We start from the raw sequence: 15581 nt of genomic DNA on the forward strand, positions 1-15581 counted from the left end.
ATCTGCCTCTTAGAGTCATAGAGCATGGAAACAGACCCTGTGACCAACTTGTCCATATTGACCAGATATCCTAAATTTAGTCCCATTTACCAGCATTTGACCCATATCCCTCTAAACCCTTCATTCCTTACATACACCACCCTCTGCATGAAAAAGTTATCAATTAGGTCTCTTGCAAATCTTCCCCTTCTCACCTTAAAGCTACACCCTCTAGGTTTGGACTCTCCACCCTCAGGAACAGACCTTATCCATTCACTCATCCATGCCTATCATATTTTATAAACATCTATAAGGTCACCCCCTCAAGCATTCAATGCTCCAGGGAAAATAGCTCCTACCTATTCATTCTCCCTATAGCTCAAACCCTCCAACGCTGACAACATTCTTGTAAATCTTTCCTAAACACTTTCAAGTTTCACAACATCTTTCCAATAGGGAGACCAGAATTGCGCTCAATATTTCAAAAGTGGCCTAACAAAGGTGTAACCAATGTCCCTGTATAGCCACAACATGACCTCCCAATTCCTATACTTGGTGTACTGACCAATAAAGGCAAGCATACCAAACAACACCTTCACTATCCTGGTGCAACTCCACTTTCAAGGAACTATGAACCTGTACTCCAAGGTCTCCTTGTTTAACAACACACCCCAAGACCTTATCATGAAGTGTATCAGTCCCGCCCTGATTTGCCTTTTCAAAGTGCAAAACCTCCCAAATTAAACTCCTCTGCCACTCCTTAGCCCATTGGCTCATCTGATCAAGATCCTGTTGTATTCTGAAGTAACCTACTTTTATTATCCACAGCAATTTTTGTCATCTGCAAACTTACTAATCATACCTCCTCCTGTGTTCATGTCCCAATTATTTATATAAATGACAAAGTAGTGAACCCACACTGATCCTTGTGGCTTACTGCTGGTCACAGGCCTCCAGTCTGAAAAGCAACCCTCTGCTACTACCCTCTGTCTCTTACCTTCAAGGTAGTTCTGTCCAAATGACTAATTCTCTCTGTATTCCAGGTGATATAACCTTGCTGACCAGTCTACAATGAGGAACCTTGTCAAGTGCCTTTTTCAAGTCTGAATAGATCATGTCCAATACTCTGACCTCACCTGTCCTCTTCAAAAAGCTCAACCAAGTTAGTGAGACTTGTCCATGTGCAAAGCCATGTTGACTAATCATTCCTTGCCATTCCAAATGTGTGCAAATGCTGTCCCTCTGGAGTCTCTCCAAACACTTGCCCATCGCCAACTTAGAAACAAAAAAATTTGCATTGACTATCCCTGCCATTCCAAGTATTGATTTAATCCTGTCCATCAGAATTTTGTCCAGTAACTTCCCAACTAACTGGTCTGCAATCACCTGGCCTATCCTTGTTGCTATTCTTAAACAAAGGACATACATTACTCTCCTCCAGTTATCTGGTACTTTAATCTCTGGTCAGCGAAGTATTAAATATCTTCACCAGGGTCCAAGCAATAACCTCGCCCCCCCCCCCCCCCCCTTACTCCCAGATCAGGATGGGATATATCTCAAGACCTGAGGATTTATGTACTTTGTCTACTAAAACATCAAATACTTCCTCTTAACATGTTCTAGAACCTCACCATCCTAACTGAAATTCTCAGTTGCAATGTTTTTTCTCCTTTTGTGAATACAGATGAGAAGTCTTCATTTAAGATCTCACTGGCTGCGCACACCGGTTATTCCTTTGGTTTCTAATATCTTGGGATGTCCTTGATCCTATGTGCAAAGGTGTTTCCTTTGCCCTCCTAATTTATTTGCAACTCCCTAGACTCTATATCTTTAATGGGATTCTATTATTTTTAAGAGACTGTACAGAATACATGCTTCCTTCTTTTTCTATCAAACTCTCACTATCACTTGACATCCAGGGTTCCCTGGATTTGATACTCTTGCCCTTCAATCTTAGGGAAACACTATAAACCCCTGATTCTCACTATTCTACTTTTAAGATTCCCATTTTCCAAATATTGACTCACCTGCAAATAGCTTATCCCAGTCAGATCCCACCGAATGATATTGAAATTGGCCTTTCCCAAGTTTAGACATGTAACTTCTACACTACCCTTGTCCCATTTCAGAATGATTTTGAAACTTCGAGTTAAGGTCACTATCCCCAAAATTTTCACCCAATGAAACCCCTTGATTGACTTTATTCCCTCTGATTTGGTCTAGCATGGCCCCATCTCTAATGAGACTGTGTGCTGGCACAAAAATCGCTCCTGTATGCAGTTAAAAGTTCCACTCCTTCTAATCCTTTCACACTCTATTGATTCCAGTTAATATTAGCAAAGTTAAAATCTCCTACAATATAATCCTGTTTCTTGCACACTTTTTTTTTGTGATTCATCTATGTATCTGCTTTGTCTCCCTTTGACTTTTGGTAGGCCTGTAATATAATCCCAACAAAGTAATTGCTTCCTCCTTATAAGATCTGCCCAATGACCTCATTTGAAGACACATCTTGGACATCCTCCCTCATTACTGCAGTGATGGTTTCCTTTATCAGTAATGCAATGGCCCCACCTTCCAATGTGCTTGAAACTTCTATACTTTGAAATGTTGAGGTGCCAGCTCCCTTCAACCATGTTTCGGTGATTCTAACAATATCACAATCCCATGTATTGATGAATGGTCTTAAGTTCATCTGTTTTACCAATCATGCTCCTTGTGTTAAAATATGCCTTAGTTTTTTGGACCTCCCATGTCCCTTATGCTGTCCACCTTATGCTCTGGCCTGTAGAATTGGGTGATTCAGCCTGTCAAGTTCACACGTAACCTGTCACAGAGCATCGTACCCAGACCTCCCACCCCCAGCCCTATAACCCTGCATTTCCCATTGCTAATTCACCTAGCTTGCACATCCCAGGAAATCATGGGCAACTTAGCACGGCCAGACCACCTAACCTGCACATCTTTATACGACTGTGGGAGAAAACTGGAGCACACGGCAGAAAGCCACGCAGGGAGAATGTGCAAACTCCACGTAGCTAGTCGCCCAAGGTTAGAATTGAACTCTGATCTCTGGGTGATGAGGCAGCAGTGCTAATAACTGAGCCACCCTATGAATGGTTTCCTGTCCTACATTGCATAAACTGCAACTTTTTAAGTCCTAATACTATGGTATTGTTATCAAAGAAGGGAGTAAGGGGTAAGCAAGAAACTGTATAAAATGTTAGTGCTTTCCATCTCAACATAAGCTGCCAAATCTACTGAGTTTCTCCAGCACTTTTATTTTTGTAATTCTGGCATCGATGGAATAAATAAACATAAATCTATGTAGGAAAGTAAGCAGTGAAGTATACATGTCGAGAAAAGGATATAAATTGTATGAACAAATATCTGGCAAATGTAGTCCAGTGTAGGAAACTGTAAAATTGTCCATTTTTGGCAGGAAGAATAAAACTAAAGTATATCTCAATGGTGTGAGATTGCAGAGTTCTGAGATTTAAAAGGATCTTTGTGACCTAGTACACTAACCACAAAATGGTAGTACGCAACTAATTTGGAGGCATAACGGAATATTATGTTTATATCAAGGAGAACACAAGTTGAGAGTTAATGGAGCAATTATAAAGGCATTGGATTATCGTTGAAAGAAATTGTCAACACTGTACATAGTACTCCCAATGAAGCCTTGAAAACAGTTCAGCAAAGGTATACAAACAGAAAATAGTGTGCAATGGGTTGAGTAGCCTGCTCCTCTCTTTACTATTTAACATGATCATGGCTGATCAGCGATCCCAATGCCATAATCCTGCTCTGTCTCCATACTAGATACCAGTAATCTCTTGGAATCTTATCCATTTCTTCTTAAACCTTCAGTTGCTTGGCCTCCACAGCCTTGTGTGGTAAAGAATTCCACGGATTCACCACTGTCTGAGTGAAGGCAAATGGCCTGGAGATCACGAGAACTACAGATGCTGGAAAGTCAGACTCTATGAAGTGTGGAGCTGTGAAAAGCCTGCATATCCTGAGAGAGCTCATTCCTGTCTTGGGCCACCCAGCCAGGGGAAATGTAATTTGCACATCCAGTCTGCTCAGCCCTGTTAAGTTTTTATACTTTTTACCGAGATCCACCCCGTCCTCCCAATCTTCTGAATTTCAGTGACTGCATATTTAATTGACCTATTCTGTCCTCATGACAAGCCTGCTATCCTTGGAATTGGTCTGATAATTCTTCTCTAAGTCTACTGTGGAAAGTATATTTTGTTTCTTGGGTGAGATCAGAACTGCATACACTCTCCAAGTGTGTACTCACCAATGTCCTGTTTAGCTGCAGTCACATATCTTTGTTCCTGTAATTCTCTTGTAATGACATACCATTTATAATCCTAACAGCATACTGCACCTGCATGTTTGTTTTCAGTGACTAGTGTACAAGGACACCCAGGTCCCTATTGTGCAATCTATCATTATTTAAATACACTGCCATTCTGATTTTCTGACTAAAGTGCATAACATTACAATTACCCCAGGTATCATTTCCCCTTTCACAAACCTATGTTGATTGTATAATCCTATTGATATTTTGAAAATCTCCTATTATCACAGCATTTGTAAGGAACTCGGCATTTTTTTCCCTACTACTAGTTTATCTATAAGTTCCTTTTTATACTGAGGAGTTACATCTGTCACTCTTCAATTTGATCTGTTCTATGTTCACAGAATTTTAGAAGCTGACATTCAGCACGCTTACTACCTCCGTGGCCACTACCTTTATCCTGCAGTGTAGACCACCTGAGCCTGAGGATTCATCAGCTTTCAGTCCCATTAATTTCTCCACTAATTTTACAAATATTAATTTCCCCCAGTTTTTCCTCCTCGATCCTTGGCTGTCCAGTGTTTGAGAGGTTAACTGTTGTCTTTCATGAAGATAGAGCTAAAGTGGTTGTTTAATTTCTCTGCTGTTTGCTTGTTCCCCATTATTAATTCTGTTTTATACTGGGGGCCACATTTATTTTCCTTAAAATTTCTCTTTTTACACAAAAAGCTTTTGCAGTTTGCTTTTATATTTATTGAAAGTTTGCTGTTCTTCTATATTCTTTTCCTCTCTTGGTCCCCCTTTGAATTGTGCACAGCTGCCAATCCTCAGACTTTCTGCTTTTTCTAGCAGCATTATAGGAGTCCTCTTTGGATCAGATATTATCCTTAATTTCTTCTGTAAACCATGGTTGGACTTGTCATGTTGTTTTTGTTTGAAAAAGATGTACAACCAAACATGTTCCCAGGATGGTGGGACCGTTCTTTGAAGAGAGCTTGGGTATATTGGGTCTGACTTATCCAGAGCTTTAAAGAATAAGTAAACTTATTTAAACTTACAAAATGCTCAAAAGGATAGATGTAGGTAAGATGTTTCCTTGGGTAAGGAGTCTAGAACCAGGGGTACAATTTTAAAAAGAAAGGATGGCAAATGATGGGATATGAATTCAATTTTAAAAATCTGGAATTAAGAGCATAATGATGACCACAAATTCACTGTCAATTTTTGGAAAAACCCATGTGGTTCACTTATGCTCTTTAGAGAAGGCAACTGCCATCCTTTACCTGACTGGCCTACATGTGACTTCAGACCCACAGCAATGTAGGTGACTCCTACCTGCCCTCTGGCTTGGCCAATAAATGCTTGCCCAGCCAGTGGTGCCCTCATCCTGTGAATGAATTGGGGGAAAAAAAAGTATCTTTTCAATTCCTAGTCTCCTTGATGTTGAAGATAAAGAAGGAAAAAGAAAAGAGCATCTTCCTATTCTTGCTCAACAAATGATCAATTGTTTCACTCTGAAGCAGGGCAGTCTGATAATTAATTAATTTTAGAATAATACCTGGAGTGGGTGTGTTACCTTATGCAGGCAGGCTGGATGGATCCAGTTTGTATCCATTGTGTTCAGAAGAACAAGTGGCTTGATTGAAACAGATGAAGTCATGATGAAATTTGACAGGGTGGATGTGGAAAGGATGTTTCTTTTGATGGTAGAATCTATATCTCAGTTAACTATTTCAGACAGATGAGAAATATTTCCTAAATTGAGTGTTTTGAACTTTCCTCTTCAAAGGCGGTGGAGAAGGATCTTGGAATTTTTTTTAAGGCTGACCTAGAGCAATCCTTGAACAAGGGTGAGGTTATTGAGATAGACAGGAAAATCTGAGGAATCAGTTCAGTGATCATATTGAATGGCAGAACAAGCTGGAAATGACGAGTGTCCCAACTCCTGAGCTTAGTTCATATCCTTTTCCACATGTTTCTGTCCCTGAAAAATTGTGCCAAATTTTCTTTTGCCTTACCGCTAGTTCTGCAGAACTCTGTTAATCGACTTTTTGTCTTTTTACTTTCCTGCCCCTTCAAATATGTTAAATCCATTTTGTGACCAAGCTTTCCAATTCTCCTAATTAACATATTGTGGTTTGACCATCTGCTTCTAGATCTGTTAGCACTTTCCCATTCCTCTCAACAAAATACTATGATGTTTTCATGCTAAAATATCTAACATGGGTACTTTTGGTTGCAACTACTGTATTATCTGTGGGTTTTAATTTTTAACCTGAATGTTCCTGTTTCCTAAATTTATTTTAGCAGCTCCAGAATCCAGTGCTTCAAGTCAACCTACTTTGGAGCAAATCCAAGTGAAAGGTAAGCTACTTAATTGTGGACTAATTAAATAGCAGTTAGAGTCTGCACATGCTGTTGTTGACTAATCTAGAGACCATGAATAATCCAGAGAACGTGATTTGAAATGAAGTGTACAATGCAGTTACACTTCTGACTCTGTGTATCCATCACCCTATTTAGTGCTTTCCAAATTCTAACCATATTTTAATGAAAGCAGCTCAGTAGTGATTAGTTTACCAGTAACACTCTAATCTTCATTCCTGGAGATGTTCCAGATGGATTTGTCCTCCCAGTGCCTTCACATTGTTCTTAAAATGGGGTAGCCAGAAATTTGAGTAAAATGTTCCAGCTGGGACTGAACTAGTGTTTTATATAAGCTTAGCATAACTTCCAGGCCTGAACCCTATATCCAAGATGTTCATTCTACTGCTTTATTAACGTCTTCCAAGGTTTGAATATGGTTGTGCTCTGGTTTCTTGCATTCTTAAAATTGCGCCATTTAAATTGTATTGTTTCTTCTCCTTATTTCTGCCAACGTGCATCATATGACCATTCCATAATCCTAGCACAGGATTATAGCACAAAAGGTGGTGATTCAACCAGTTTGAAATTTCTGCAAGATCTGTCTGCCAGTACCACTTTCCACATCCTTTCTTGTATTCCTACAAAATGTTCATTTTCAGAAAATAATCGACCTTTGTGGAATTTACAATCAAATCTACTTCCCCAATCCCCTCAGGTAGTGCATTGCATATGCTGAGTGTTCAATGCATTTAAAAAAAAATCTTTACTACTTGTAGCCTTTTTGGTTCTTTTGCCAGTCACCTTAATTTGATGACCTCTGGCCCTCAACCCTTTTGCCAATGTGAACAGATTTCCTTTATCTACTCAGTTCAGATCACTGACTATTTTACATTTTTGTTTATTCATTCATGGGATGCGGACATCACTGGCTAGGCCAACATTTATTGCCCATTCTTAATTAGGAGTCATTGCTGTGGGTCTGTAGTCACATGTAGGCCAATTTCCCAAAAGAGATTTGTGAACCAAATGGGGTTTTGTTGACAATCTATAATGGTATTATTTCCTCTTATTTCCAGTTTGTTTTAATTGAACTCAAATTCCACCATTTGCCATGCGTCCCCAGAGCATTCCCTGCATCTCCGGATTAACAGCTATCACCTATCACAATCGACCACTCTTTTAAGGATGTCCAGCTTCTCCAATCTATTCCTGAAACTGAGTCCTTTGTACCTGGAACCATTCTTGTGTGTTGTTTTTTTGCACCCTCTTTGGCACATTCACCATCTTTCAAAAGTGGAATGCACTTGTGGGGCTATGAATCAGTGTTTTATAAAGATTCATCTTAACTTTCTTGTTTCTGTTCTCCTGATTACAAAATCCATTTTCACACATACCATGTGTGAACCATATTCTAAACACAATTCAACAATTTGTACATACAAAGCCTCCAATTTCATAGAACTCAACAGCACAGAAAAAGGACTTGGTGCCTCAATTCTGTGCCAGTCAAAAGCAAGCACCTAACTGTTCTATTCCCATTTTCCAGCACTTAGTCTATAGCTTTGTATGCCTTGACATTGCAAGTACGCATTTAATTACCACTAAAATGTTATTTTGGTAATGTTACGAGGGTTTCTGCCTCTACCATGGTGAAGAGTGGAAGGTATAGGGGAGATGTCAGGGGTGGGTTCTTTACCCAGAGAGTGGTGGGGGCATGGAATGCGCTGCCCGTGGGAGTGGTAGAGTCAGAATCATTGGCGACCTTTAAGCGGCATTTGGATAGGTACATGGATGGGTGCTTAATCTAGGTTAGAAGTTCGGCACAACATCGTGGGCCGAAGGGCCTGTTCTGTGCTGTATTGTTCTATGTTCTATCTTCTATGTACCATCCTGATGGGCAGTGACTTCCAGATTCTTGCCACTTCACCGAAGATTTTTTTCCTCATCACCTCCTTTCCCTTACTTTAAGTCTATGCCCCATGGCCATTTATCCCACCACTAAAGGGAAAAACCCCTTTCTGTACACAATATCCATGTCCCTCATAATGTTATACATCTCAATCAGCAACTTCCTTAGTGTCTTCTGTTACAAGTAAAATAACCTCCATCTATCCAATATATCTTAACTAAAACTTTCCAACCCAGAGGAGATTTACTCGGATGTTGCCTGCGATTGCAATGGGAAGGATGCAACCTTCCTAATAGTATGGATTCTAGAATTCCATTTGTCACTGATCAGCCCAACTGTCCAGCACTAATATATTCTCCCATAATCGAAGGCCTTTTTTTCCCTCACTATTTACCACTCCTTCAATTTTCACATCATCAATGAACTTCTACGTTAGGGTCTAAATCATTTAGTTATACCACAAACAGCAAAGGCCCCAACACTGATCTTTGCAGAACTTTGCTAGACACTGGCTTTTAATCATACAAACATCCATCACTCAACCATCACTCTTTGCTTCTTTCCACTCTGGATCTAGTAAGCCAAATTTCTTTGCTATCAGTCTCACATGTGAGACCTTATCAAAAACCTTGAAATCCAAAGCGGTTACATCCTGTGCCTGTTCCACTTTTTAGAGCCGTATCCCTTTATTTTTCCTTTCCTCATTCTTTATAACAAAATAGAATACTTCACACTTCTTTGCATTAAGTTTTATTTGCCAAGTATTGTCCATTCCATTAGCCCATCTAATTCTCTTGAAGTCCATCTTTATCTATCTTGTAATTTGCCATTATTAAAAAAAATTATGCCACCATAATTCTACTGTGCCTACCTCTACCACGTCTGCTGGCAACGCGTTCCAAACACCCACCACACTCTGAAGTAATTGTGAGCAATTCTGATCTCTTTCCTGTTGGAAAGATGTTGTGAAACTTGAAAGAGTTCAGAAAAGATTTGCAAGAATGTTGTCAGGGTTGGAGGATTTGAGCTATAGGGAGAGGTTGAATAATCTGGGGCTGTTTTCCCTGGAGTGTCGGAGGCTGAGGGGTGACCTTATAGAGGTTTACAAAATCATGAGGGGCATGGATAGGATAAATAGGCAAAGTCTTTTCCCTGGGGTCGGGGAGTCCAGAACTAGAGGCATAGGTTTAGGGTGAGAGGGGAAAGATATAAAAGAGACCGAAGGGGCAACGTTTTCATGCAGAGGGTGGTGCGTGTATGGAATGAGCTGCCAGAGGAAGTGGTAGAGGCTAGTACAATTGCAATATTTAAAAGGCATTTGGATGGGTATATGAATAGGAAGGGTTTGGAGGGATATGGGCCAGGTGCTGGCAGGTGGGACTAGATTGGGTTGGGATATCTGGTCGGCATGGACGGGTTGGACCAAAGAGTCTGTTTCTGTGCTGTACATCTCTATGACTCTGACTCTTGAATGTTCCTTGTCCTTTTCTATAAATAATCTTTTGGTACTACAATTACTGTTCTCTAAATGTCACCCAACTGCTACTTGACATTTGCAGCAGTGAAAACTGATGGATGGAATTACCTGAACATGCGTGCAAATCACTGCTGTACTCAATATTTTGTTAAAATCTCCAATTAGAAGTCCTTCTGTAGTAGAGCACAAATATACAAAAGAACAGTTATGACTACATTCCTCTGTGTTTTAAAGCTGAAATGAGCTCTATCATAACTTCTTGTATTCTGTTACATTGTTGATGTCACAGTCATGGGTTTCACTGATTTCATTGTGGGCTACAATTTTGAACTGTTTTAGCAGAAGCTGCTAATCCCATGATCTTTCTGTACAGAATGAATATGTTAGTGAGTTTTTTGAGAAGTTTTATAGCTCAGATTGAGGTTCTGGATGTAAGTTTGTTCACTGAGCTGTAAGGTTCATTTTCAGATGTTTCTTCACCATATTAGGTTATCAGTGAGCCTTCGGTGAAGCACTGGTGTTAGCGACCCGTTTTCAATTTGTGTTTAGGTTTCCTTGGGTTGGTGATGTCATTTCCTGTAGTGGTGACATTTCCTGTTCTTTTTATCAGAAGGTGGTAAATGGGGTCCAAGTCAATGTGTTTGTTGATTAGAGTTCTGGTTGGAATGCCGTGCTTGTAAGAAATCTCATGCGTGCTTCTGTTTGGCTTGTCAGAGGATGGATGTGTTGTTCCAGTCGAAGTGGTGTCCTTTCTCCTCCTCTTGTATGTAAGGATGCAGAAAACTAGCCACCAGGATACATGAACATCAACTAGCCACAAAATGGCATGACCCACTCTCACTACTATCCTTCCTTACAGAGGAGGAAGGACACCACTTCGACTGGGAAAACACATTCATCCTAGGACAAGCCAAACAGACATGCACAAGAATTCCTAGAAGTATGGCATTGCAACTGGAACTCTATCAACAAACACATTTAATTTGGACCCCATTTACTACCTTCTGAGAAAAAGAACAGGAAATGACATCACAACAGAAGAAAACTTAAATACACAAGTAGAAAGCAGTCGCTAACACCAGTGGTTAACCAGAGGCTCACTGAAGATGTTACCTAGTATGGTGATGAAATGTCTGAAAATGAACCTTCCAGCTCCGTGAACAAACTTACATCCAGAATGAATGTGTTTTAAAGGGTGAGACCAGCTTTGCTAGAATTTGGTTTACATGACCTCACAGATGGTTCATTGATTCATATAACATCAATTTGTGGGCTACATTGAAACGTTATCTGTTACTGAGACTTCTTTTGGTTGATGCAAAATAAGTGATGTGACAGAATTCATTAGTGAAGAATTCTAAGCCTTTAAGATTTATTCATTGCAGATGCTTTATAGCTAAAGCATGATGTAGTTTATCTTTTGAAACTTCTGACAGCATTTTGCATTGCAGCCATTTTTGTATTCAGTATTTCCAAAGCTTTCTTGAGTATGCAAGGAGCTTAGGCTGTCAGTAGGAGATAGTGAGTGTGTTCAATATATACTATGTGTACTCTCTTACGGCACAGTGGTGAACCCTCCTGCTAATTAAACAAAACACCAAAGCTCACCTTGCTTCGTAATTTGTTAGAATTTGAATGATAGGGATCTACCCAAATTCCACTATTTAACTCCAAAAGTGAACATTAAACATCAATTATTTACTTCAAGTCTCCTTTGTCTTAAAGATTATCTATCTTCCATTGTATAACAACATACTGATCCGACAAAGCCCCTATTAAATTTTACAGCAAAACAATTTTCAAAACCAAACAGTGGCTGTCGATTCTTCTGTTTTGTAGATTTAGATTAGATTCCCTACAGTGTGGAAACACACTCTTCGGCCCAACAAGTCCGCACCGACCCACCCACCCCCCCGAAAAGCAATTCGCCCCTGACTAATGCACCTAACACCACGGACAATTTAGCATGGCCAATCCACCTGGCCTGTACATCTTTGTGGGAGGAAACCAGAGCACCTGGAGGAAATCCACGCAGACACTGGGAGAATGTGCAAACTCCACACGCCGTTCCGAGGCGGGAATTGAACCAGTGTCCCTGGTCCTGTGAGGCAGCAGTGCTAAGCATTGAGCCACCGTGCAGCCCCAGAGATCTCCCTGGATCACCTTTGGTCTTCTGCAAAAATGTTTTATATGAAAAAGGCACCTTTGACAGTGTGGTAAATATCAATTGTTCAAATGGCAGATTGTGTTCTTTTTCTGGTTAACTGTCCAAAATGTCTGCTTTTTATACCCCAAAACATCAGATCATCATTGGTTCGATGTCTAAACAGTAAAATTTAAATTCAATCTTGGGGCATAATTTAAACTGATTAAATTTGAACTGCTGTGAAAGCACCTCATGTATCTAGGTTACCACGATGTTGCATCTTTCAATTTTCCCAGGACACACTGCCAGTCACATGACAGGTGCCTGCATTCACACTCAAAGGTATAGTACATGCCTTCAATTTAACTCTTGTAGCGGAGTCCTCCACTCTCCCTCAGAGATCCTATCTGCATCACATATGCAAATCTATGGTGTGAATTTATGGTTTGAATTTATGGTCTTCAGCAGGGTATCTAGGTATCCAAACTTAATGCTTAAAATGACATTTCATTTGGTTTTCTGATGTCATTATAGTGGAGTTGACCAGGTTCCTATTATTAGTTTCCTGTAGAAACAGTATCAACTCTGTTTCTATCCCCAGATATGTTATTTCTGCTGCTGGCCTGGTCAGCTTGTTTCCTAAGCTCAGCAGTACTTAACCTTCAATCCTGTTTAGCAACTTTATTGTCTTATTTTGATATTCCTTTTTTTTTTAAAGAAAAAGGTTTTCTGAGAGATACAGATCATATATTGCCTTCTGGTACTTAATTTCAAGAATATCAGTTTGTCACATCTGATTTTTTTTGAGCACACACCACTTTGGAATTGAGTTCCATGTATTATCTGTTTTTTTGAGGACGTGCTTGCAGGAGAGGTATTTGAGCCTTACTTCTCAGTTGAGCTGTGAGGTTGCTTGCTCCCCACTGAAACTTGTAACCCCAGCAGAAGGTCAAACAGGAGTAAGGTTATTGTTATTATTCACACTGCTTTTAATTAAATATTTCTTCCCAATGTTTTTTCAGTTAAAGCTATTCTGAAGAAGAGAGATTATGGGTCCACATACACTCAAAATAATTTCATCACTGGCGTGCGAGCATTGAATGAATTCTGTCTGAAACCCAGGTATTTAATAACATTACTAACAAATTTTGTTTTGGTTCTTTCAAATTGATGCAAAATATTGGGACAAAAAATCATCTATATATACTGATTCATGTACTTTCAATGGAGAAAAGGTATATAAATGTGGCACATAAATCAAGAATTGGGTTATGAAATCTGCTACACAAAAATCTTCTTGATAAGAATTGAATTGAGGGGGATCTAAGATGGTGGTGATCTAAGAAGATCACACAGCAGAGCTTCGCATCGCAGCAGGAGCAGGACGGTCCTTTAACCTGCCCAACCCAGGTCATCAGGATTTCTTGGGGCGTTGGAAAGATTGTGGAGCCCCAAGAAACATTTACAAATTGACTTACCTGTATTTTCAGCTGTCCAGAAATGCCTAAAAAGGGAGGAGCAGCATCCGAGGCCAGGGCTGCAGCTCAGCCTGCAGCAGCCTCTGAGCTGCTTTACTCTCCAGGACTTGGTGAACCAGCTCTCGAAATCTTGCAAGATGCTGGGGAAACAGATTGAAGAGAAGCTGGCTCCAGTCTCTCTCACGCTCCAGAAGCATGAGCAGCAGCTAGGAGACCTGGAGAAGAGGACGAATGAAGTGGAGCACAGGGTCACAGTGGTGGAAGCTGATGCCAATTCATTCAAGGATGAGATCCAAGCCTTGAAGACGCAGGTTTGTAATTTGCGTGACCAAGTGGATGATCTTGAAAACGGGCAGGAGAAAAAACATTTGGATCATCGGTCTGCCTGAGGGTAAAGAAGGTGAGCGGTCTGTGGAATTTGTTGAAGATTGGCTTCCAACATTCCTTGACTTGGAGACTGGCATGAGAGGATTGAAGATAGAGGGGGCTCACCGGGTCGCAGCATGGAGGTCGGGTCTGGGTCAACGCCCTCTTCCTTTCCTGGTGCGGTTCCATCATTACCAGGATAAGGAGAGAGCTTATCCAGACTTCAGGGGAAGGATCCAAAGGCCCTAATTTACGAGGGGTCTAAGATCACGTTTTTTCAGGACTTTTCAGCGGCGGTGGTCCAGAAACGAAAATCGCATGATGGTGTCAAGAGAAGACTGAAGGAGCTTGGGATTCAATACTTCGAGATATCCAGCAGTGCTTCGGCTCACCTGAGATGGATCCATGCATCTCTTTGACACATCGGAGAAGGCAAGAGACTTTGACAAACTAACTTAATTTAAACAATTGCAGTATGTATAAATATTGTTGCTTGGGTATGTGTTTATCATTCTGTAAAAGAAATGGAGGAAATCTGGCTGGAGCTTTGTTTTTCCCCTTTTTTTTTTGACCTCTATTGATAATTTGGTTCAAACTATGTCTGGCGGTGGTTAAGATGTACATTTTAAATTTCTAAGTTAGGTCATACCAAAGGATGGGTGGGGTATTTATTCCCCTTTTTTATAAAATGTTTTTTTATTCATATTGATATTCTATGGGGTGTTTATTCTTTTTAGCTTGTGCTTGCGATGCAGCTCTAGCTGGGAGAAGTGAAGCTGGTTGAGATGGTTAGATACCTATTTATGGGCAGTTCAGGACAGGTAGTTGCCCCCTCCGGGCAGGGGGTGAGTTCCCCTTCTCGGCGCTATTGGTGCTTTATATGTTGGTTTATTTTCTGGTTTTTGTTGTTTTTTATTTTTAATAATTTTGTATGTTTGTTAAATGTAGTGGTTTTAGTTTATGTAGTTTTTATATTTGGTGGGCTATGCGACACTAAGGCTCAGCAATTTGTGGTTCGGGTTCCTCCTCTCTGGAATTTAAATGTAACTGCAGAAGATTATGGCTAATGATTTGATTAAATTGTGTACCTGGAATATCAAGGGAAGTCGCTCACCAATTAAGAGGAAGAAGGTACTCTTGAGCCTTAGAAAGGAGAAGGTGGATATTGCTTTGTTACAGGAGGTGCATCTGAAATTACAGGAGAATAGCTTTGACTGAATTTATTTTTCATTTAATACTAGAGGTAGGGGAGTGGCTATATTGGTTAGGAAAAATCTCTCATTTAAATTGTTGGAATGTGTTAACGACACATATGGGAGGTTTGTAATTCTTAAAGCCTTGATAAATGGGGAAGAATATGGTATTTTAAATGTTTATTGTCCCCCCAGCTCATCCTCTTAAATTCTTGGTAGGTACTTTTTCTAAACTGAAAGGTCTCCAGTCTCGGCACATCATTATAGGCGGAGATTTTAACTGCCTCATGGACCCCACAGTAGACAGGTTGCCTGAAGGTCCCTCAATACCCTCTGCACAAACTAAACTGTTAT

At 40.2% G+C, this 15581-nt stretch overlaps 1 protein-coding gene across 4 annotated transcripts in view; it reads left to right on the top strand.

Moving 5' to 3' along the window:
• slc30a9 (solute carrier family 30 member 9) overlaps positions 1-15581 on the top strand; it is a 130088-nt gene that overhangs the window by 26110 nt on the left and 88397 nt on the right. For all 4 annotated transcript variants that reach the window (XM_072568228.1, XM_072568218.1, XM_072568210.1 and 1 more), the window contains 2 exons: positions 6599-6655; positions 13213-13312. In XM_072568228.1, coding sequence (XP_072424329.1) covers positions 6599-6655; positions 13213-13312 — 157 coding nt within the window. The remainder of the gene's footprint in view (positions 1-6598; positions 6656-13212; positions 13313-15581) is intronic.

Source organism: Chiloscyllium punctatum, chromosome 1, assembly GCF_047496795.1.
Source record: "Chiloscyllium punctatum isolate Juve2018m chromosome 1, sChiPun1.3, whole genome shotgun sequence".
NCBI classification, from domain to species: Eukaryota; Metazoa; Chordata; class Chondrichthyes; order Orectolobiformes; family Hemiscylliidae; genus Chiloscyllium; species Chiloscyllium punctatum.